General features: G+C 50.5%; 1 protein-coding gene and 1 long non-coding RNA gene across 4 annotated transcripts in view; both read left to right on the top strand.

Moving 5' to 3' along the window:
* The window catches only part of PLXDC1 (plexin domain containing 1), a 58,953-nt gene extending 43,246 nt beyond the window's left edge, over positions 1–15,707 (top strand). The window contains exons 9-14 of one of the 3 annotated variants that reach the window (XM_036930412.2): positions 623–704; positions 4,002–4,059; positions 5,233–5,365; positions 9,364–9,399; positions 11,441–11,601; positions 14,720–15,707. In XM_036930412.2, coding sequence (XP_036786307.1) covers positions 623–704; positions 4,002–4,059; positions 5,233–5,365; positions 9,364–9,399; positions 11,441–11,601; positions 14,720–14,965 — 716 coding nt within the window. In that variant the 3' untranslated portion in view covers positions 14,966–15,707. The other 2 variants (XM_036930414.2, XM_057501435.1) reach the window with 2 other exon arrangements.
* A 534-nt stretch (positions 15,708–16,241) lies between these two features.
* LOC130683572 (uncharacterized) lies at positions 16,242–20,799 on the top strand. Its single transcript, XR_008997370.1, has 2 exons — positions 16,242–20,094; positions 20,484–20,799. It is a non-coding gene; the product is annotated as an uncharacterized LOC130683572 (long non-coding RNA).
* Positions 20,800–21,032: the final 233 nt, after the last annotated feature.

Below are 21,032 nucleotides of genomic sequence, written 5' to 3'. Positions count from 1 at the left end.
GAGACTAGAATCTCTTCCCACCACGAAAAGAAACAATAATTATGGGATGGAGCAGAGATGTTCCCGAATGCTGCAATGGCAGTCATATCCTAATAGAAATGTATCAAATCAATATGTCTTAAACTGACTCTATGTTAATATGTCAAATATGTCCTAATTTTAAAAATCTCTTTCAACCCTGTAACTACAGGCAATGGCCTAGAAGTATAACTTCCCAGACTCGGTGAGCTCCCTGGGACACGCTCATCATACTCTGTAATTTCCTTCAAAATTCACCCCAATGATAATTATGTAATTGTTTTTGTGTGCTTTTCTGTTTAGTGTCTGTCTCCCCATCTGACTGTAAAGCCCAAAAAGGCAGGAACCAGGCCTCAAGTGCTGAACTCCCAGCACCAGCTCAGGGCCCAACCCCCTGGTGACAGAGAGGAGGAAGGAGGGAGAAAGGGACAGAGAGATGGAGGAATTGGGGTGTGACTCAAGTGAGGGTGGCATTAATGACCTCTGGGGTCCCTGCTAGTCAGAGAGCCTATAGTTCTGTAAGGCCCCAGCACGGAAGGAAGCTGCACCATTTGGAGGCCCGTGGAGGGCCTGTTCTGAGAGGCCACTGCCTTCTGTCTTGCAGCCTGCCTACAGTATCAGAGCTGTGACACCTGCATGTCCTCGGACCTGACCTTCAGCTGCAGCTGGTGCCATGTCCTCCAGAGGTTTGTGCCCTGGCGGACTCTCTGGTTCCTGAGGACAGACTGGGGAGGAGGGGCAGAGGGCAGCACGGCCCCACTCCCTGCCCCGGCCTCACTGCCAACATGAAGGTCTCTCTAGCCACTGTACTGTGGCCCTTAGGACAAGAATGTCACAGAAGTGAGTTGCTGCCTGAGGCCTGTGACTGATCAAGGTGACTGTGTGGCAGGGTCCCTGTGATGATGCTAAGTTTCTAGAAGACCATTCAGAGATTCTAGCTACTGCAGCTCTCTCCTCATCCCTGGGTGGGCTGGTTCGTCCTGGGGCAGGGCTTCGCAGAGTGGCCCGCAGCTGCGAGGTAGGGCTCTCATGAGGCAAGCAGAGTCCAGGAACCCACCCTAGGCCCCCTGCATCAGGATCTCTGGGAGAGAAGCCCAGGAGCCTGCATTTTAACATGGTGCCTCATCTGCCATCAAGCATGAGGTCTGCAGGCTCAGAGGCACAGTGATCCAGAGATCCACTGTCATTGGGTGAGAGACCCCGGACCCCCAAGCCCCACTGGAAGATCTTTCTCAGGCTACAACAGGGTTTGCTGAAAACCAGGGCTGTGGAAATTCAGGCATCTATGGAAAATTGGGGCAAGCTACAGAACCGTGTTCGCTTGGTTTTGGAAGCAGGGAAAATTCTGGATGAGATTCAGGTCCAGGGATAAAGTTCTTAAATCCAGCTCATCTCCCACTCCTTGTTCTGAAGTCATTTCCTCATAGATTAGACTCAGAATTTGAGCCCTGTTCTCCTGTCCAAGATAAATAAATGGCAGGAAGGAAAAAAAAAGAATTTTCTTTGGGGACTAGGGTTCTCATGAGAGTGGGAAGCTCTATGAACTCCAAGAGCCTTTAAGGCAATCTTGCAAATTGCAAATTACAGAGTCTCCGAGTTCCGTGCAGCTGTGGTGCAGCTGTCAGGGTTTCCTTTGCTCCTTTCCAATATCCTGGTGCAGAAATTGAAGCCACCGCCTTTACGGGCGGCCAGCCTAGCACACAGGACACAGCTCTGGGCGGGGAGGAGCGGGGCCCACCTCAGACCTCCAGATGTACTTCCCACCAGCTGTGCTCTCATTCTCATTCTTGGGGCCTCAGCTTGTTTTCTCTGTGAAATGGGCTGGCGTTATGTGGTTCAGGGAGGTGTGTGAGAAACACAATGTTATTTTAATGTCTCAAATACCAAGCAGCCTTTTTGCACACCGTTCAGGGCACTTTATATGAAAGGCACAGAGCAACGAAGAGAATACTTTGGTTAGCCTGCGGGTTGGTTCTTCCTGGCATGGAGCTCTGCAGCACTCTTGTGCACTTTCAAATAGAAAGCCACTGTCTCAGTGTGGGGAGATCATGCAGATGACTTCGGACACGCCCTGGAATCCTAGGGCTGGCTGCCTCCGCATGACTCAGTGTTCAGCGAGAGCTGAGCCATGAGAACTGCAAAATGGGTCAGATGAAAACAAAACCTTCGCGCTGATCCCCACCCCCCTCCCATTTAACAAAGGCATCCAAGCCCAGAGACCATGACAGCTTAACAAGGGCTGGTCAGGTCAGGGGAGGGCAGGGCCTTGGGTGTGGATGCCGTTTTTGCTATGGTCACATCAGCCACAGGACAGAGAAGCTGCTTCAGAGAACGTGCAAGACTGATGTGGGGCTGGAAATCCCATCCCCTGATGCCCATGGGCTTGGTCTCAGCCCAGCACAGGCCCCCTGGAGACTCCGTTCCACCACAAGTTAACTCTAGGTCTCTGAAGAGCCAGAGGGCAGGGCCAGTGTGGCCACCATTGTCTCTCCCATGAAGAGCTGCTTGCATTCACCACGTGGGCTCTCTGCTTCCCTGTCCCCTCCACCAGCTTGCCCTCTGCGGCCCCCCAGAGCTTCCCTTCTCTGTGCTGGGGCCCCATCTAACTTAGGCAATTCCACTTAGCATGGGAGATGTCTTCCCTTTCATCCCACATTGCCCCCCTGTGGCCCACTCTGGAGTCTAAGGGTGACCTTCACTTCAGGATTTGGCTCAGGATGAGGGTCCTAATCCTTGCCTTACAGTGGTATTGTGAGGGTCCCAGAGACAGTGCAGGAACAGCATGTGGCCTGGGGCAGCACCTGGAATTCAAGAGGTGCTCAATAAATGGCCTTTTCTTATGCTTTTCTCTGCAAAAGAAAAGAGTTGTGGTTGGTGAGCTCAGAGCTCAGAATGCGATGATGCTCTTAGACCTATATTGAAGGCTCAGTCCTGGAAAGAAGCAGTTTGACTGACTTAAAAGAAATTTTAGTTCCAGACCCTAATCCTCCATCTCCCAAAATAGTGGGCATGGAGGACCTGAGGGGGCATGAGGATGGCCCAGTTCAGCCAGCTCTGCTGCAGGAGGAGCACCCCAGAGACTACCGAGGCTTCTGAGATGGAAAGACTGACAGTGTCTCAGCCCCACCAGGGCTCAGGCAGTTGCTGCCGCAGAATGTGAACTGGCCATGCGTTCTTTCTCAGCACTGGTGGTTCATGGTATCATTCTTCCCATGCGGTTGTCTCTGCTTGATGGATTCCCCTGGCACCAAAGAGTGAGGAATGGAAACGTGTGTGTGATGCCATGGCGAACAGTCTCTGGTTCATCCTTATGCTGCCACCCCTAGGGAAGCATTTGGCATCTTCCAGCCCAGCTGAGCCGTGCAATGGCCTCTCCAGGGATGCTTGTCAGTTGGTTTTTAATTTCTCCCAGCCTCTGGCAGGCCCTCATTTCTGCCCTTTAATAATCACACCATGGGTGCTGGCTAAATCTGCTGAGGACCACCTTCAGCCCAGCCTCTCCTTGCCAAGTTTAGTCCCATCTGCAAAGAAAGGGGTAGGGGCTCCGTGAATGAGCAAGACTTTCCCCAGAAGACATATGCGTGAGTTCCCTGGATTCTCAGCAATTTCATGACAGCCCAGAGTCAAGGGGACCTTAAAGTCCATTAGAGGTCATGCAGTCCATCTAGCCCCCTACACGCACACACATCTAGGCAGATGTGGCCTGGGGTGGGGAGCTGGGTCAGAGGTAGGTGGGGATGCCACAGACACTTTCCCCTCCTTCCAGAGAAGGAGGAAAGGGGGCAAGAGGCCTAACTCCCGATCTCACAGCCACAGGGTGCTGAGGGCACCTGGGCAGTGGTTTTGGGGAGCTTGATCACCTTGGCCCTGGGAGGTTAGTCCCCTCCTCACTATCATTGGAGAGCTGTTACTACAAAGGAGGATATGAGGGGAGGGCTTCTTTGTCAATGTCCTGGCAACTCGGTCCTTTTGGTCTCCTGCAGATGCTCCAGTGGCTTCGACCGCTACCGCCAGGAGTGGCTGGCCTACGGCTGTGCCGAGGTGAGAGGCTTCAGTGAGCTGGGGTGTGGGAATGGTAGGGCTGCCAGCAGGCCCTCCCAGGTTGCTCTTCGCAAGGTATCTTGGCTCTTGGTGAAATTCTCCCCTCCACCTGGGACTCGACTCCCAGTCCGCTCTGAGCAGTCAGACCAGACCCGGGAGGTGTTAGAGAGCTCTGTGCATCCCTGAGATGAGTGCTTATCCTGTGACTTGGCCTTGAGCTCGCAGCTCTCCGGGAACTCCTCCGGTCCTTGCAGAGGGCACGTGCAGTATGGCCTCAGCCACAGCCGGACCCTCCGAGAGGCTGTGCAACTGGTGATGTTCGCAGAGCACCTGCCCTGGCTCCAGCCCTAAGGCTTCTTAGGGAGGTAGTCATGCCAGAAGGGAGAAAGGTGTTCCGAGCATCGCCCACTTAGAATCCCATACAGGTTCCTTTTCATTGCTGGAATTTTCCAGAATGCTAAACACTTTGGGTGGGGCACATTCTGTTCTCACACCTTATGCCAACAGAGATAACATTCATCCATGCGTCCTTTCCCCCTCCCTTCTGCAAGTACCTTGTGTGTGCCCAGCACTTCTAACTGCGGGCTGCCCTACACTTGCTCTGATCTAATCCTACCACGGCCCCAATTGCTGGGGACCAGTGCCCCTGCTGATCAGAACAGGAAATGGAGGCTCAAAAAAGTTAGCAACCTGACCTGCACCTCATAGCTGGTGAGATGGTGAAGGTGCTGGGCCCAGCATTTAAGCATAAAGCCCCAAACCCACTGCTATGCACTCAGCACCCCCTATTTCATCAGTGAGGCTGTGCGAACTGTCTTCTTATGGCCTTAAAAAGAAATCTTGTTGAGCAGCCCACTCCTGACATTGGCTGTCGGTGACTGTACAGATTTGCTTTATTTATTCAAGATTGACGTTTCAGCTCCTTCCTCAAGGAAGCAGCTGACAGATAAATTGCTCTGTAAGATAAGATGCTTTCAGGATAAAGTGGAAAGCTTAAATGCGTTCAGGGTCCAGCTTTGGTTAGCTTACCACGCTTGGACCATGCACCAGAATTTATAATTTTCTGGTCACTGAGGCATGAAGGTGCCCCCGCCATCCTCCTGTCTGAGGGTTCTTTGTGGTGCGGCGTGCCAGCCCGAGACCTGTGCCCAGTGCAGCCCGGGTCTCTTGCAGGCAGAGGGCAGGACGTGTGAGGACTTCCAGGATGAGCACCACTACTCATCCTCCCCTGACAGCTCCTTCAGCCCCTTTGATGGAGACCTCACCACCACCTCCTCGTCCTTCACTGACAGCCTCCCAACAGAAGGTAAGGCCTGAGCTGGTGGCGAGGAGGAGGGGAGGGAAGCCATGGGGAACAGCTACTGCCTGGAGATAGCTATCCCTACCAGGCATTATCTCAGGGAACAGGAATTCCTCTGTCCTTTCACAGATGAGGGACCTGGGGCTCAAGGGGCCGGGGTCACTTGCTGCTGGGAGGCCGAGCCAGCTTTTGCACAAGTGAACTCCAGGCCCAGACTCCACCCACTGTGCCGGCCCGCGTCAGGCTGTGGGATGGGATTCACTGCGGCCGCGGGAAAATTCATGTCCCAGTCTCGTGTCAGGTCTTTCAGATAGTATATCTCAGTGAATCTTAATGGCGCTCCTGACAGAACGGGGGAGGTGTTACCCCTGGGGCAGGTGTGAACTCAGTCCACACACTCAGTCACAGAGAAAGGTTGCCTGATTCTTTACAACTCTGCTTCTGCCTCCCAACCCTCCCTCACCTGGAGTGGAGGAATTCCTCCTCAGCTGTTCTGGGGCTTGGCCCCCTGCTTCTGTGACCGTGTACAGGCAGAGCAGGGTGGGACAGCTGTGTCCAAGAGGGTTGCAGCTGCTCCGTCCTTGCCTCTACAGGCCTGGCTGTCCCCAGGGGCTCCTCTGCCATCCCGAAGCCTGGGCGCCTTGTTCTTGTTGAAGCCACCAGTGTCCATTCCTAGGCACCACACAGCACCTTGGGGAGCCTTACACAGGCCCCTCCAGGATTCTTTGCCTATCTCAGAACATTTTCTCTTACTCTTTCTTGATACATCACATCTGGGTTTTAGCCCCTGTCCCTGAGCTAAGACTCAAAGACCTGTGGACTCTTACCACCTCCTCTGAGCCAGATACCTGCTTGAAAGGGGAAAATGGAAAAGAGGAAAGAAGGAAAAATTTCATATTTTAAAACAGTATTCAGCCACTCTCCCATTCTGTAGATAAGGAAGTGGGCTCATAGGGGCATCAGCTAGGCAGAGGAGCAGAAGGGCCGGAGAGCAGGAGGTTTGGGGGATGGATTGTAAGAGTTGTTCACTTCAATCAAATGCTACCCACTCAAGGGAACCAGAATGACCTCCGAGTGGCAAGCAGCTGCCATAGAGCCCATGCATTTTATTTATTTATTTATTTATTTTGGTATCATTAATATACAATTACATGAGCAACATTGTGGTTAACAGATTCCCCCCATTATCAGGTCGCCACCACATACCCCATTACAGTCACTGTCCATCAGCGTAGTAAGATGCTATGAGGCCTTTATTACAAGGAGAGACAGCCTCTCACCCAGAATAACTGTGTGCAATATAAGGGCGCATCTGAACAGCTGAACAGAACACGCTGTAGCAGCAGAGTGACAGCCAACTGCAGAAAGCTGACCACTTGTTGAACCAGCACCCAAACATTTCTTCCTCTGTGAGTCTGCGTGGGACTCTACCACGGTCCGTTCATTAGGGGTCCAGTCTGCATTCTGTGGACTCCCATCAAGATGGCAGCTGGGAACCAGCCCTTGGCGAACAGGAGAAAAGCTGCTGTGGGCACAGCAGGGTCACCTTCACTTACTCAGTGGGAGGGACCGGCTGTAGGTGGCACTGTGTGCCTTTGTCTGCCAGTGGTAGTGGTGGACTGGGCTACACTGGATTTTCACTGTCTTGATTCTGATCAAGTTAATTCGCCCAATGATGTTTAGGGTGACTTTGGTCAGTTCTGATTAACCAATTTGTTATTTTCAACTTGCAGTAACAAAATAGACTCAGTGTTGTATTTAAATTCCCTGTTTATTGAAATTCCAGAAGAAAATATGTCTTTATATTACAAGTCTACAACTGTCTGTTTTGTTTTACTTTCAATTTTTAGGGGTGCTTTTTAGTTCATTTTAGAATAATTATGCAGTAATTATAAATGATGATTTACATGGTTCCAAAGTCAAACCTACAAAAAGATATATATTCAAAGAAGTTTCATTTCTCGTTCTCACCCCTCCACTCTATTCTCTTTCCCCTGCAGGGAACCACTTCAAAATTTCCTTCTGGCTTATTCTTCCATTATCTACTGTGATTTTGGGGGGATATTTCAACATTTATTGGAAATGTATAGCTCAGCGAGAAGCCATGTCCAGGCCCTGGGAATGCAAATAGGTTGGGTGTTGAGGGGTGCAAGTCTAGGGAAACAGTGGGACCCAAAATGCTACAGAAACAGGTACCAAATGCAGTCGGACACAGAAGGATGCACACATCTGTCCTCCAGGAAGTGGCAGGGCCAGGACTTAGGGTGAGGCAATGAGGCACTCAGCTCAGGCCTAAAATTTAAGGAGGCACATACCCACATACACAAAAGCCATGATCCAGATCAATTATATTTTAGTGCAATATTTATACAAATCTAGATAAATGCTGTAAGTTCCATGATGAGCCAAATATCAAAATTCTAAGTAAAGACAGGCTCTGACCTGCTTCACTTGTGTCACCCTAATTCCAGCCCTGCAGAGGAATAGTGAAAAAGGAATAGTGACAGGGAGGAAGGGCATCCCCTGCAGGAGGAACAGTCAATGCAGTGACCTGAGCTCAGAGGTCTCTAAGGTCTCTAAGGTCTGGAGAGCCTTGGGCTACTGCCGTAGTGTTGAGTTGCAGTGAGTGACAGGAGGAAAGAAGATTGGTAACAAATTGCAAAGGGCCTTGAACATCTGTGGACAATGGGGAGCCAGTAAGAGCCTCTAGAATGACATGGATGGTGGAGGTGCTGGTGGGGAGGAACAGAATGCCTGTCACAAACCCCAAATTGTGGAACAGTTCAGTTTGTTTAAAGTTTGCTGCTTAAAGCTTTCATCTTAAATCATTTAGAGCATTCTCCTGACATGGAAGTCTTGCTTGCCTTTCTCCTTATAAATCTGTGGGGAACAGCCGCAGGAACGGCCAACCGTTAGAACTTACCTAGGAAGCCGCGGGCACATGCCCTGACATGTAGAGAGACAGTGTGTCGGCATGAAAATCTGTCCTCCAAGCTGTACGCTGGGGGAAAACCTCAACCAAATCTGACCTCGGAACACACACAGCCCCTCCTCAGTCCCTCCTCAGCTTCCTGTTGCCCCTTCAGACACCGAGACAGATCCTCGAGCTGGCTTTCTAGGCGGCCGTGTCCCAACCCCCGGCCCCACCTGTCACCCTGCCCCACTCACATCCTCTCTACCTCCAGCCACACTGAGCTGCTTTTTATTTCTCAACCGACCAAGTCCTTGCTGACTCCGGGCCTCTGCCCACACACCTTCCTCTAGTGGAGCACCTTCGCCAGCTCCACACTGCACTCTTCCTTCTTGAGGCCCTCGGTCTCGGGGCGGCCGCCTCAGAGTGTGCCCCGTTTCTTTGAGTTCCCGCGTGGAGCCACAGTCACCAAGCTCAGTCACAAGCTGCAAAAACAAAACAGGTCTTTATTGCTAGTTCCAGCTAGGGTCCCAGCGGCCCGTCAAAACACAGGACACAATCTGAGACCTTGAACAAAGTTCCCCTTTTGCTTTTATACTCTTGGAAATTGGGCGTGGCTTGAGCGGGAAACTTCTTACTCAAGATGGAGGACACAGAACGAAATGGAGGCACATAGTTATTCGCGATGGGGGACACAAAATGGAGGCAGGGGTCAAGCTAACCTTCCAGGGGTCCCACAAGAGCTTCCCTGCTGAGTTTTAATTGGCCCTCCATCCTCCCCACCTGGTAACTCCCTGAGGGCAGGGACCACGTCTGCCCTCTGTGCCTGCTCCCAGTGCTCATGGTATGGAACACTCAATAAATATTTCTTGAATGAACAAACACAAAACTAGGGAAATTTGGCTTGTTTGTGACTTCTACCATTTCACTGCTGTGTGACTTTGAGCAAGTCACCTCCCCTCTCTGCACTTCAGTTTCCTTGCCTCTAAAATGAAAGGTTGGACTGAACCTCCCTAAAGTCCCATCGGGACCTAAGGTGACAAAGGCCATAATGGTTCACTAATCTTGTGCCTTCTCTCCTTTCTCTTTGAAGACGACACCAAGTTGAATCCCTATGCGGGCGAAGATGGTGAGTACTGAGCTGCTCGCCCCTCTTCGTCAGACTCACTGCCTCCCAGATAGATGCCCCCAGGAGAGGGAGCAGCAGCCACCTGGCCCCTGCTTCCCTTCCGAGGTGGGGAGGAGGGGAGCAACAGCAGCCTGAGCTCCCCAGACCTCCTGCTGGGTCGGAAGGTAGGGGGGCTTCTGGGCACAGGCCTCCTAGATGGAAGGAACGTCTACATCTAGATGCTTCTCACTCAACCAGGAACCTCCTGGAGATCTTCTGTTTTGAATACTCACTACCCTGAAAGGAGTGAGAGAGGAGGGAAGGGCCGAGCTAGGGCAGGCATGACAGTAAGGGGTCTGCCATCACTGGCCTCCTGTCCCCATGGGCTTCACAGCCACCTAGGGGTGGAGAGCAGCTTCTCCCATATCCAGTTTCATTTGATTCCCAAGCTGGGTTGGCAGAGACAACATATGAGTTGTCCACCACAATTCTTACAGGGTGCCAACAGGTGTGGTCCCTGGCCCCCAGGATTAACTGGAAGGGTAATCTCTTCTCTGATGATATGAGGTGGCCACCTCTCCTGCCCTTTGCCCACAGCCAGCTCAGGCTTTGCTGGTGCCACAGCAGGGGGAGATGGGAGTGCCTCCAGTTCCAGGGCCTGCAAGACTGCTGTTATCTGGGGTTCCAGCAGGAGATGAGAGGCTATTAGTGCAGCACAGTTTGGTCACATTTCCACCAGAGATGGAGCCGTTACTCCTCAGTGTACACACGTGAGTGTGTGCACATGTGGCTGTGCGGGGCTTTGGGGGTGACAGGGTCCGGGCTGGGCCACATTCCTCTTGCTCTGCACCATTTGATCATCAGCCCAAGCCCTGACTGTCCGATCATCAGTGTCACTGCAGGCTGCCAGCTGCTGGCCAGGTCAGATGGGGCTACTGGGGTGCATCATTCAACTCTGCCTGTTGTCAGGTAGTGGCCCAGATGCACTGGGGTGCCCCAGGACAGTTTCTCTTCTGGGTTTCTACTGCTTCCAGAGAAGAGGAGTTGGGCAGGACAATGATTTTGCATGCATGCAATGTCCTGTTAAAACCCCACCCCCACCCTCATTGATTCCCATCCCACCGGTTAGCTATGTAAAAATGATTCAGTATTTCTTACTGCTCATCTCTCCTCTTTATGTCACTATCTCCACATCCTTTTAGGGTAGGGAGAAGAAACAAATAGCCACCTCAGGTAATATTGGGGAGCTAGGCTTCCAAGTGGCTGGCTGGCTGTGTCCCTGGGCTAATCACTTCACCTCTATATTTCCGTGACCTCAGCCATGAGAAAGGGGTTGGACTTGATGAGCTTCCAGCTTGACAGTCTATGGAAATAGTCTCCTCCTTAGAATATATTTCAAATGCTTAGGGTATTCTAAGGACACAGAGATGAATAAGACACTGTCCCTGCCCTGCAGAAGGCCACAGTCTAGTAGTGGACAGTGACTGGTATAATATGCTCATTTTGTTATCAGAATAACTAACACTTATTGAAATTGTCCAAAATAACAGCTGTGGTCCTCAGCAGTTAATGTGAACTATCTTGTTTTAACCCTGATGACCTAATAAGCCTATCAGGTAGTTATTATTATCCTTGTTCTACAGAAGTGATAGCTGAGACACAGTCAGGTTAAATAATTTGCCTAGGGTCACACAGCTACTTAGTGGCAGAGCCTGGACTTGAACTCAGGCAGCCAGACTCCATATCCCAAACTCCTTACCATCACATATCCCTTGTAGATTCCTTAAAAGCACTTAAGTAGCACAGGTTTAAGAGAGAGCTTCTCTTATGATCCTATCAGGCAACTTCCAGGTGATTTTGAAAAACCATCTGAAACATGCCAAGAATAACACTAATGCCATACTCATGATCCCACCCCTCCTGCCCCATCCTTCACATATTTGAAGTAGATCCGAAGGTTCTGTTGGCTTTCATCTCTGGGTCTTTGTCAGAACCCAGGACGCCACGGCCCCACCTTTCCTGCTCCCCTGCAGCTCCTCCTGCCCTAACGGTCTCTCCCCAGGCCTCCAGAACAACCTGTCCCCCAAGACAAAGGCCCCCCCCGTGCACCTGGGCACCATCGTGGGCATCGTACTGGCAGTCTTCCTTGTGGCAGCCATCATCCTGGCCGGGATTTACATCAACAGCCACCCCACCTCCAATGCTGCGCTCTTCTTCATTGAGGTGAGTGCGGAACGTGCTTACAGCTCTGCCACCTGCTTCTCAATCAACATTTCCTCCGCCATTCGGTACCTACCTCTCCCCATGTCATCCTCACCCCGACATGCCTGGCTCCTGTTCCCACCTGAGGAACCCTCACTGACTCCACCCTGACCCATCACACACTGGTGGGAGCCCTTTTAGCCCCTATCCCTGAGGGCTGTGCTCCTCAGAACTCCGTCAGTCCCCCTGTCCTGCTGAACAGCCCGTCTGCTTTTACTCCCCATGCGTGAAGTCAGAAGAGTCTGCACGGAAGGAAAGATGGCCCACAGTGCTACCCAGGCTGTTTACAGCTGTGCAGCAGTCCCTAATGTTTTATGGCCTCTCACACCCAAATCCCAGGCCGGTGCTTCTGCCAAGGCATAATGGAACCTAGGTCTCTACCTCTTTGCCTGCTGCGTGGGTTTCCTAGATTAGAACTGAAAAGCCATAATAATCTTAAGATTTGCTCTCTTTGGGAGCTTCCCGGGAGGATGCTGCGGTTTTGAATGTCTCGGGGTTGGGAAGAAAACCAGCCCCTCTTTGCTCTGGGCCCAGGGCTTAGCAGCTCCTGCCCCACCTGTCACTCTCAGCTTCTCACCTGTGCTCCCCGTGGCACAGCGGTAGCGCCTCTGTGCCGCTGTCTTCTCCAGGGGGTCACAAGCCCACTGATCTCATTACCCAGAGGCTGCGGTGGTTCTCTCCTCTCCTTGGACAGCCCTGTTCCCGTGAGTCCTAACCAGGCAGTCATCAGTCACACCTGGGTTCACCCGGACAGCTGCAGATCCCCAGCCGCAGGGATGCTGATGGGGCAGGTCCGAAGTGGGCCCGGAAGTCTGCATTTTTCATTGCCTCCCTAGCTGACTCTGGTGCAGGGCCTGTACTGTCTGGAGGGCTCCCTCGGCATTTCCAGAGTCTCCAATATCATTCCATTTCTCACCCCCTCCCTCACTTTCCACAGCCTGTGGTACGTTGCTAAGGGTTTCACCTATGTCTGGCAGACCATATAGTGAGGGATAAAATGACCTCCTTCCAACCTCCTTCAGCACCCAACAGGTTCCCCAGTGGCCCAAGGATCACAGTGGGGAGTCTTCTGGGGAGAGGGGTCCTGAACTTCACCTGGCTCACAGTAGGCCCCCAGCCACCCTTGTAAAGAGGGTCTCCATGCTCAGCATTGTCCCCCGGGGATGCCCCAGGGGCGAGGTCCCATCTGCCGACACTGTGGTCTGTGTCCCCACAGCGGAGACCTCACCGTTGGCCGGCCATGAAGTTCCACAACCACCCCAGCCACTCCACCTACAGGGAGGTGGAGCCCTCAGGCCACGAGAAGGAGGGCTTTGTGGAGGCCGGGCAGTGCTGAGAGCCCCGTGGATCCCCTCAGAAGTGTAGGAAGAAGACCTGGCGACCCCACCGAAGACCAGGCACTACAAAGGGGAGAAGTGGCTTTTCTTGTTTCATCTGAGCACATCGGGCCAGGAAGGTGAGGCCACCGTGTGCCATACCAGAGCTGCAGTTTGCCCATCGCACCCCAGAGACTGAGGCAAGAGCGGGACTCACTGAGTCTTTAAGGATCAACAGACTAATTTCATTCAGTTCTGATGCACGGGCCTTCCCTCCGGGTCTGTCAGTGGTCTAGCCTGTAGCTGCCCCAGAGGCCCACCCCCCCAGTCCCCTGATGCCCCTGCATATGACACAGGAGAACTAAGCCCTGGACTGGGCCCGCCACATTCCCAGGTCCATAACTCCAGAGCTGGTCCTCACGGCTATGGACCATGCATATTTAGCCCCAGCATCCGTGGAGACTGGAGAGGTTCTCTCTGGGACAGCTGCTCCCAGCCCTCTTGGCAAGCTGCTGAATGACACACCGTTAGCAGAGGAAAGCCAGATGAGAGAAGAGCGAAGAACCTGTGGGAAAAATTGCATCTTTAGGCTTTGCTCCCTCAACTTACCCTTTCTGCTGACAGCCAGGACTTCTGCATCAAACGTGTGCATCCTGTCTCTGGCTTTACCCCAGCCACGCCCAGCCTTGGCCTGGCAGCTGTGCTGTGCGCGGCCACATCTACAGTGTGGGACTCTTACCCAGAGGGTACCTTTAGTGTCCATCCCCTTCACTGGCCTGTTCTTCTGCCAGTGCCAGTCAGTACCTCCGAAGGCAGGGCCTGCCTGAGTAATATTTTTGCTCCTCCGGGCTGGATTTTTATAGTCATTAAAGAGAAGCAGAGTAGCCAGAGCATTTCATGAGACGAACCCAGCAGAGAACTCCAGCTGAGTCCTGTTGAGAAGCACAGCCACCTTACGGTTGGGACAGAGCAAGCTGGTGGGACTTCCTAGGCAAAGCTTTGCCCTGGAAAGCTGCTTCTACCTCCCCAGCTCAGCCAGAATTTTTTGGGGCAGAGAGTTTAGGCTTCCAAACATAATGTGGTTTTAAGGGAATTCTGCGGGGGATGAATGGGGGCTGCTTCTGAAGAGCATTTAAAATTAAAATCTATAACTCAACCCCATTCAAAGCTGAGTATATCAGCAGCAAATAAATGTTAAATCACAGTCCCCACCTAGTCATGCCCTTTTATGCACGTCACGAGGGATGCTGCAAAAGAAAGAAGTTTGGTTATGTATGCGGTCTCCCGAGGTGGGGCCCAGGCGTCCACAGATACCCAGACACATCCGAACACCTGACTGATGGTTTTTCTAGACGTTCCCTGGTTTATCCTCTGGGGGGCCGCTAATGACAATCTGGGTAGGAAGTGAGCTGGACCTGGACTACATGTATATATATGCTTCATAAACCAGACAAGGAAGAGCTATAGTGAAGGTCAGATTTTGAGAAAGAAAAAAGATAACACAGCAAGGAGAACAGGGTTCCTGAAGGACAGGAAGTTCTGTGACAGAGCTCTCTGAGAGAGAGAAGAGCAGCCGGGTGCTGAACTGATCCAGGCTCCCAGCACTCCTGGCCGTCAGGAGGGTGATTTCTGCCCTTGCCTGACCAGCAAAGCTCCTGTGACCTGTATGTATCTAAATGGCCAGAGGGGCAGTTCCCGCTAGGGCCAAATGGCACGGTACCATTTGTCCCACTCCTAAACTCCAGCATCCTTCTTCCCACCAGGAGCTCTGCCAACCGTTCTGCGTTCTTGAAGGGAAAGAACACAGAGTGAAGAGCTGGGTGGTGGTGGGTGAGGTTTCTGCTGTAACCACTTCAGGTGGAGAAGGTTTCAGATGCCTTGGTGGGTCAGAGCAAGCCTGGTTGAGCTGTGGGACTACAGTGGTGAGGGCAGTGGAGCTGTGTGGTACCAGGTACTCTGGTCTGTTTACAGCAAAAAGAATGTCACTGAGAGAGGCCTCCAGACATTAAAGATGCGTCACTGAGAGGAGGCCCTGGACTTGAAGAGCCTCTGGATTTCTCAAGCCAAAGCACATAGCCCAGTGCTCCCAAGAAACAGAGCCTAGGCGTCTCCGAGTTAATGCTGGTCTCCAGCCCTCCTTAGGTTCTGTGATGTAATGAGCGTTTCTTAGACAAACCCAGGAGTTTTACTCCATGGTTTAGTGCAGGTTAGCTGGGTAGCCATTGAGAGTGACAAGCTTGGAGGGTGGGCGACCAGACCTAGGGGTCTCATGACCCCTATCAGCCTGTGAGCCCAGCCTTGTTCTCCTTTAATCAGCCACCCCTAGATTTGTGCTTGCCTAGTAAGGTCCCCAGGGTTTCTGATTCTAGAAATGAGTGCATATGAGCCCAGCCATCAACCCCAGCACCAGGAATGCCCCAGGTAGAGGGGTTTCCAAGCTTGACTGACTGGCCATGTCCCTCCTGCCATAATCAGGTATCACCCTCTCACCCCAGAAGGCCCCTCAGTCTGGAGGCCACTTCAGGTCTCAGCCTAGAGCCTGCGGTTGAACATGTCCATTTGTCACTATTAGAGGTTCTCCATGGACCACTGGAGACAACTTTTTTTTTTTTTTTGTGAGGGCATCTCTCATATTTATTGATCAAATGGTTGTTAACAACAATAAAATTCTGTATAGGGGAGTCAATGCTCAATGCACAATCATTAATCCACCCCAAGCCTAATTTTCGTCAGTCTCCAATCTTCTGAAGCATAATGAACAAGTTCTTACATGGAGAATAAATTCTTACATAGTGAATAAGTTCTTACATGGTGAACAGTACAAGGGCAGCCATCACAGAAACCTTCGGTTTTGCTCATGCATTATGAACTATAAACAATCAGTTCAAATATAAATATTCATTTGGTTTTTATACTTGATTTTTATGTGGATACCACATTTCTCTCTTTATTATTATTATTTTTAATAAAATGCTGAAGTGGTAGGTAGATGCAAGATAAAGGTAGAAAACATAGTTAAGTGTTGTAAGAGAGCAAATGTAGATGATCAGGTGTGTGCCTGTAGACTATGTGTTAATCCAAGCTAGACAAGGGCAATAAAACATCCACGGATGCAGAAGATTTCTCTCAGAACAGGGGGGGTGAGGTTCTAAGCCTCACCTCTGTTGATCCCCAGTTTGGAGACAACTTCTTAAATGTGTGTGTTGCCAGGGCTCCCCTGTATATATATATTTAGGTGCATGTATATATATATATATATATATATGTATGTATGTATGTATGCATACATGTGTGTGCACACATATGTACATTTCACTGCTAAAACATTGGATGAAGCCGTAGCTATGCCCATCCTGTAGCTTGGTGTATTAAATTAAGACAGTGGCAAAAGCTGCCAGCCAACCACACTATTTGAAAAGCAGTCACCACTGCTTTTCACCACTGGAGCCGATCACTTACCTGGTTGTGGGCAGGGCTAAGACTCTTCTCCAGATCCCGAAACAGATTAACAGATTTACACAGCACACTGACCAGGAGCTGGACCCGGACTCTCAGGCCTTGAGAACTGACACCAGGTAGAGTCACAGATAAGATGCAGCCACCCTCTTCTCTCTCTCCCCCTCTCCTTTCTCTCTCGCTCTTTCCATTCCCCTTTTCCCCTCCAAACAAAACACTACCTGAACTTACAACAGAAGAACCTGGGGATCGAGGGCACCCTAGCAGTCCTAAATGCGATGTAGTCAAGTATTTAGTGTGAATTCTCTGCATGGATTCTCAGTGTTAGTAATAAATGGTAACATTCTTTTACAACTTCTGCTATGGGCAAAATAAAGCACAAAGGATTTTGAGTGACATTCTGCAAATCACCACACAGACCTTAATCCTGATGACTGGCATCTTCTCTAAGGACCTGCATTAAGGAGCATAGGAACAGCTTCCCACAATCTGTCCCCCATGGGTGCTTTTCCCAACCTCCCCTCCCACCCCCAGAAGAAACCCCTAGGTCCCTCTGGAAAAAGACCCCAGTTACTTATTTATTCGGGGTTTGTAAGTCCCTGGAAGTAAACCTCATAGGTTTCTCATCTACTATCCAGAGGTAACAAAATAAATCTGTGTAAATTCATGCTGCCACATTTCTGGAGGCTTCGCATTCAAACCACCTCAGCAGCCTCATTGTGTTTTTATTACTTTGCAATTTTTGCTCACAAAACATGGTTAAGCAAACCAAAACAAAGGAAAAAATTAAAGTCCTCACAGCCAAAATCAGCTATGCCAAATTTCAGGCTCCAAACAGGACAATTTATAAATAAACATGCTGCACTTGCCAGATAAAGAGGAATGTGTTAAGAGAAGGCAATGCAGATTGGTGGAGAAGGTGCCGAACTACGCAGCAAGTCAGAAGGCAGGAGCTGAAGCCCCAGTCATGTCCCTAAGGAGCTGTGTGATATGGGTCAAGTCACCCGACTTCTCTGGGCCTCTGCAAAGTAAGCAGGTAGGGTGATAAATTGATCTAAGGTGGGAATAGTCCCCTCTCCTGAGCAAACAAGCCTCACCTGCTTTTTATCCCCAGTTCACACGGTAGCTCAGACCAGAGCATCCCTTGCTTTTCCCTGGACAAGGTGACCAACTTGTTCTCATTTGCCCGGGACTTTCCTGGTTCTCACACTGAGAGTCCTAGGTCCCAGGAAACCCCTCCATCGGTGTGCCCCAGGGGCACACCGGGACAATTGGCTAGTCTATCCTTGGAGCCTACCCAGACCCCATTGGCTGAAGAAAGAGGTTAATAATCTCAAGCACTTGTAGACCACTTTAGAGTCTTGGACCTAGCTATTCACAAAACGTGGTCAGTACAGGCAGCCTCAGCATCCCCTGGGGATTAGCTGGAAATGCAGAACTCAGGCCCACCCACCCCAGATCTACTGAGTTAGAATCTGCATTTGAGCAGCAACCCCTCTCCCTGTCACTCATGTGAAACTCAAGAAAGTGTGAGAAGGGCTTCTCGGAAACAATTCTGATGAACACAACTGGTTGAGGAAGCATTATTCCCCATTTCCCAGATGAGGAAAACAAGGCTCAGATAGATGGTTTATTTATTCATTTGATCCATTAAGTACCTACTGTGTGCCAGGCACCATTAAGTGACTTGCCCAAGGTCACACAGCTATTAAGTAGTCCAGACAATCCCCAAACTCAGATCTTCAGATTCCCAGCCAAGGTCTTCCTTGTGTACCTGGGGGCAAACTGCATGGCCACAGTTTAATATGCAAACTGATTGTAGATTAAACAGAGGCCTCCCGGGCAGTAGAGAGCTTCAGATAGTTTCAGATAGCATTCTTGGCTCATGAAACTGTGAGCTTATCAGCTATTTACTTACACAGTCCACAGGTCACTGAGGCTTGAAAATGTCCTTATTGTTAACTGCCCCCTTCTCATCCCAGCTCCCCCTCTCCAGTGACCCTCCCACAAGAAGATTTGGAAGCCCTGTCCACAAGGCTTTTCAAAGCACCAAGGCCATGCGTCTGTGCTATTTATCTTCTTGAATGGAGGACAAGTGATTATTTCATTTACTTTAATGGGGCTATAATGGGAAGGGCCAGTCCTGACCTGAACTACTAAAACCAAAGAGAAAGTCTTCGGGGACAGTTTTCCTGATGTTCATAAAACATTTTCACATTTGGTCCCTAGCGATAAGCTAAATAATGCCCACTGTTTTCCACGACGCTGAGAGCACTGACAAAGGAACAACTGAATATAGGCCAATAAAATGTCATCAGACCTTCCCAGTCTGGAGTTAGGAAAGTTTTCCCTTACAATTTCAGTCTTTCCTCCAGTTTTTATTCCAAAACTGAATGTCACCACCATGGGGTCAGATGGAGCATCCAAATGATATAATGTAAGACTCACAGCGTCCCAAAGAGAAAAGTCTGAAAATCTTTAAAAAAGAACAGATCCTGCCTATTGTGCACTGACCCTCCTGAAGGTTCCCTGGGTTCAGATCCCACTGGGAATTCAGACATGCTGCTCTCGTCACAGGGAGAAAGCAAGCTTGGCACCTCTGCCTTCATGTTGTTCCCACCTCCTTCACTGCTCTAACCTTTGAGCCAGTAACTCCTGCTCAGCCCTGTACGTAGACATGTTTTAACCTGTCTACTTTTGCAAACAGCCCTCTCTTACCCAAAACTTGCCCAGGGAAGGAAGGAAGTATGTCCAAAAATAACAAATGCCTGTCACAGATGTATGGAAATAGCATCACCAGAACCATGGCAGTAAAATGACTGAAGTCACCTGACCAAGAAAAAAAGTTCCCAACCTCCTCGGACCCTTGCTGGCTCTCCAGGTGTCTGGAGTTGACCCTGACCTCCGGACCTCAAGCCCCTCCTGCTTCCCTTTTCCCTAACATAAAAGAAGCTTGAAATCAATTCTGAGTTAAGATGATCCTTTAGGACATGAGTCCTCTATCTTCTCAGTCTGCTGGCTTCCCAAATAAAGTCATTTTCCTCACCCTGACACCTTGTCTCTCGACTAACTGGCCTGTTGTGCAGTGAGTAGCATGAGCTTGGATTCAGTAACACTCTTAACCAGCTCAGATGTGGGTTGAGTGCCTAGTGGTGATCTCTTTGCCTTGACTCCTCTCCCCCAGGGAACAGTGATTCCAAGACCCCCAACTCCAGGCCAGCAGGGCAGCCAGCCTCAAGGCCTGCCCCTCCCCTCTCCAGAGCTGCTGAAACCTCTCTGACTTCCATGGGGCTTTTCTCCTCCAAGCCCTCTATGGACCGAGAAAAACCCTGCCAGCTGCAGTTGCTCTTCCTTCTTGCCTCCAGAGACAAGCACTCAGTTCTCTTCACTGAGAAGGAGGAACCAAAACTAACAAAATTGGCCATGAACAAAGCTTACTTACAAAAGGCTCTGATCTATTTACTTTTGTCCTTTGAGATGGTAAGAGAGTGGGGTGGCTCACATTTACTAAGGGCTGACTGGTTCCAGGCCCTCCTTTAGGAGATTTATTTGTATCATCACCTATGGGGGCAGGTATATTGTTATCTCTACCTTACAGAGGAGGCTGCTGAGACTCCGAGCTCAAGGGAATTACTCAAGGTCGCCAGTTAGTCATGCAGGGAAGGTAATGAACTCCTAAAAGGTAAGGAGACATTAGTTGGCTTCTGGTTGCTTCCCTAGCTCGGTCCTGAGGCCAGGGCTTGTCCACTTTCTTAACCTCAACACCCTGACCTGCCCTCTATCCAAGGCCCAGTAGACTCCGTCCTCCACGGAAGACTCACTTCCCAGCCTGGGAGTGGAATTGGAGAGGAAGAGGCCCCCATTGCCTCAGTTTCAAGTGGAAGTTTTAAATCTCCAAGGCCCTACAGATAGGGTGACCCCCAGTTCACTAGGTGTTAGCCTTCTAGAAATGAACCCTCCCAGCCTTTGGGCCACACATCTCAGAGAATGTTACCTGATGTTCTCATAAATAAAAGCCCAGTCCATAAGAATGGCTCTCTTGTCCAATGACCCAATCCCTTGGTTTTACAGAGGGAAGACAGAGGCCCAGGAAGGCCAAGAATGACTTGTCCACATCCACCCAGAAAGCAGGAGAGCCCAGGCTGCTGGTTCTTGGAGCTAGCATGCATGGTGCATAAGCACATGGATTCTGATGCCACCAGGCCTGCACTGAATGCTGGTGATGCCACACACCACCTCTGTGATCTTACACAAGGTCCTCAATATCCCTGCCCACTTTCAGCATTGGTTAACTGGAGGTGAAGAAAATAGTAACACCTGCCTCATTAGGCTCTGTGAGGATTAGACATTCCAGTGTTTGGAGCCAAGCATAGCACTCAGTAAGTAATCTGAAAATCTTGGCTTCCTTTTAACTTGTTAATTAACTGAATGTAACTCATCCAGGGTGGTGAATGGATTTTCTGGAGCTTTCTGCTGCCTTTATGTTTGGGCATGATTTCCACCAAAAGGAGACTCTGTTAGGTGATCTGCTACTCAGCAGGCAGTCAGCATCTCCCCCTCAGAAAGCCTCCCACTTACCCCAGGATGAAAACAGACGCCAACAGCCCTTCAGTGGGGCAG

The sequence above is a fragment of the Manis pentadactyla genome, chromosome 4, assembly GCF_030020395.1.
Source record: "Manis pentadactyla isolate mManPen7 chromosome 4, mManPen7.hap1, whole genome shotgun sequence".
NCBI classification, from domain to species: domain Eukaryota; kingdom Metazoa; phylum Chordata; class Mammalia; order Pholidota; family Manidae; genus Manis; species Manis pentadactyla.
Note: the sequence above shows the minus strand (reverse complement) of the source record. Positions and strands in the feature narration are given on the sequence as shown.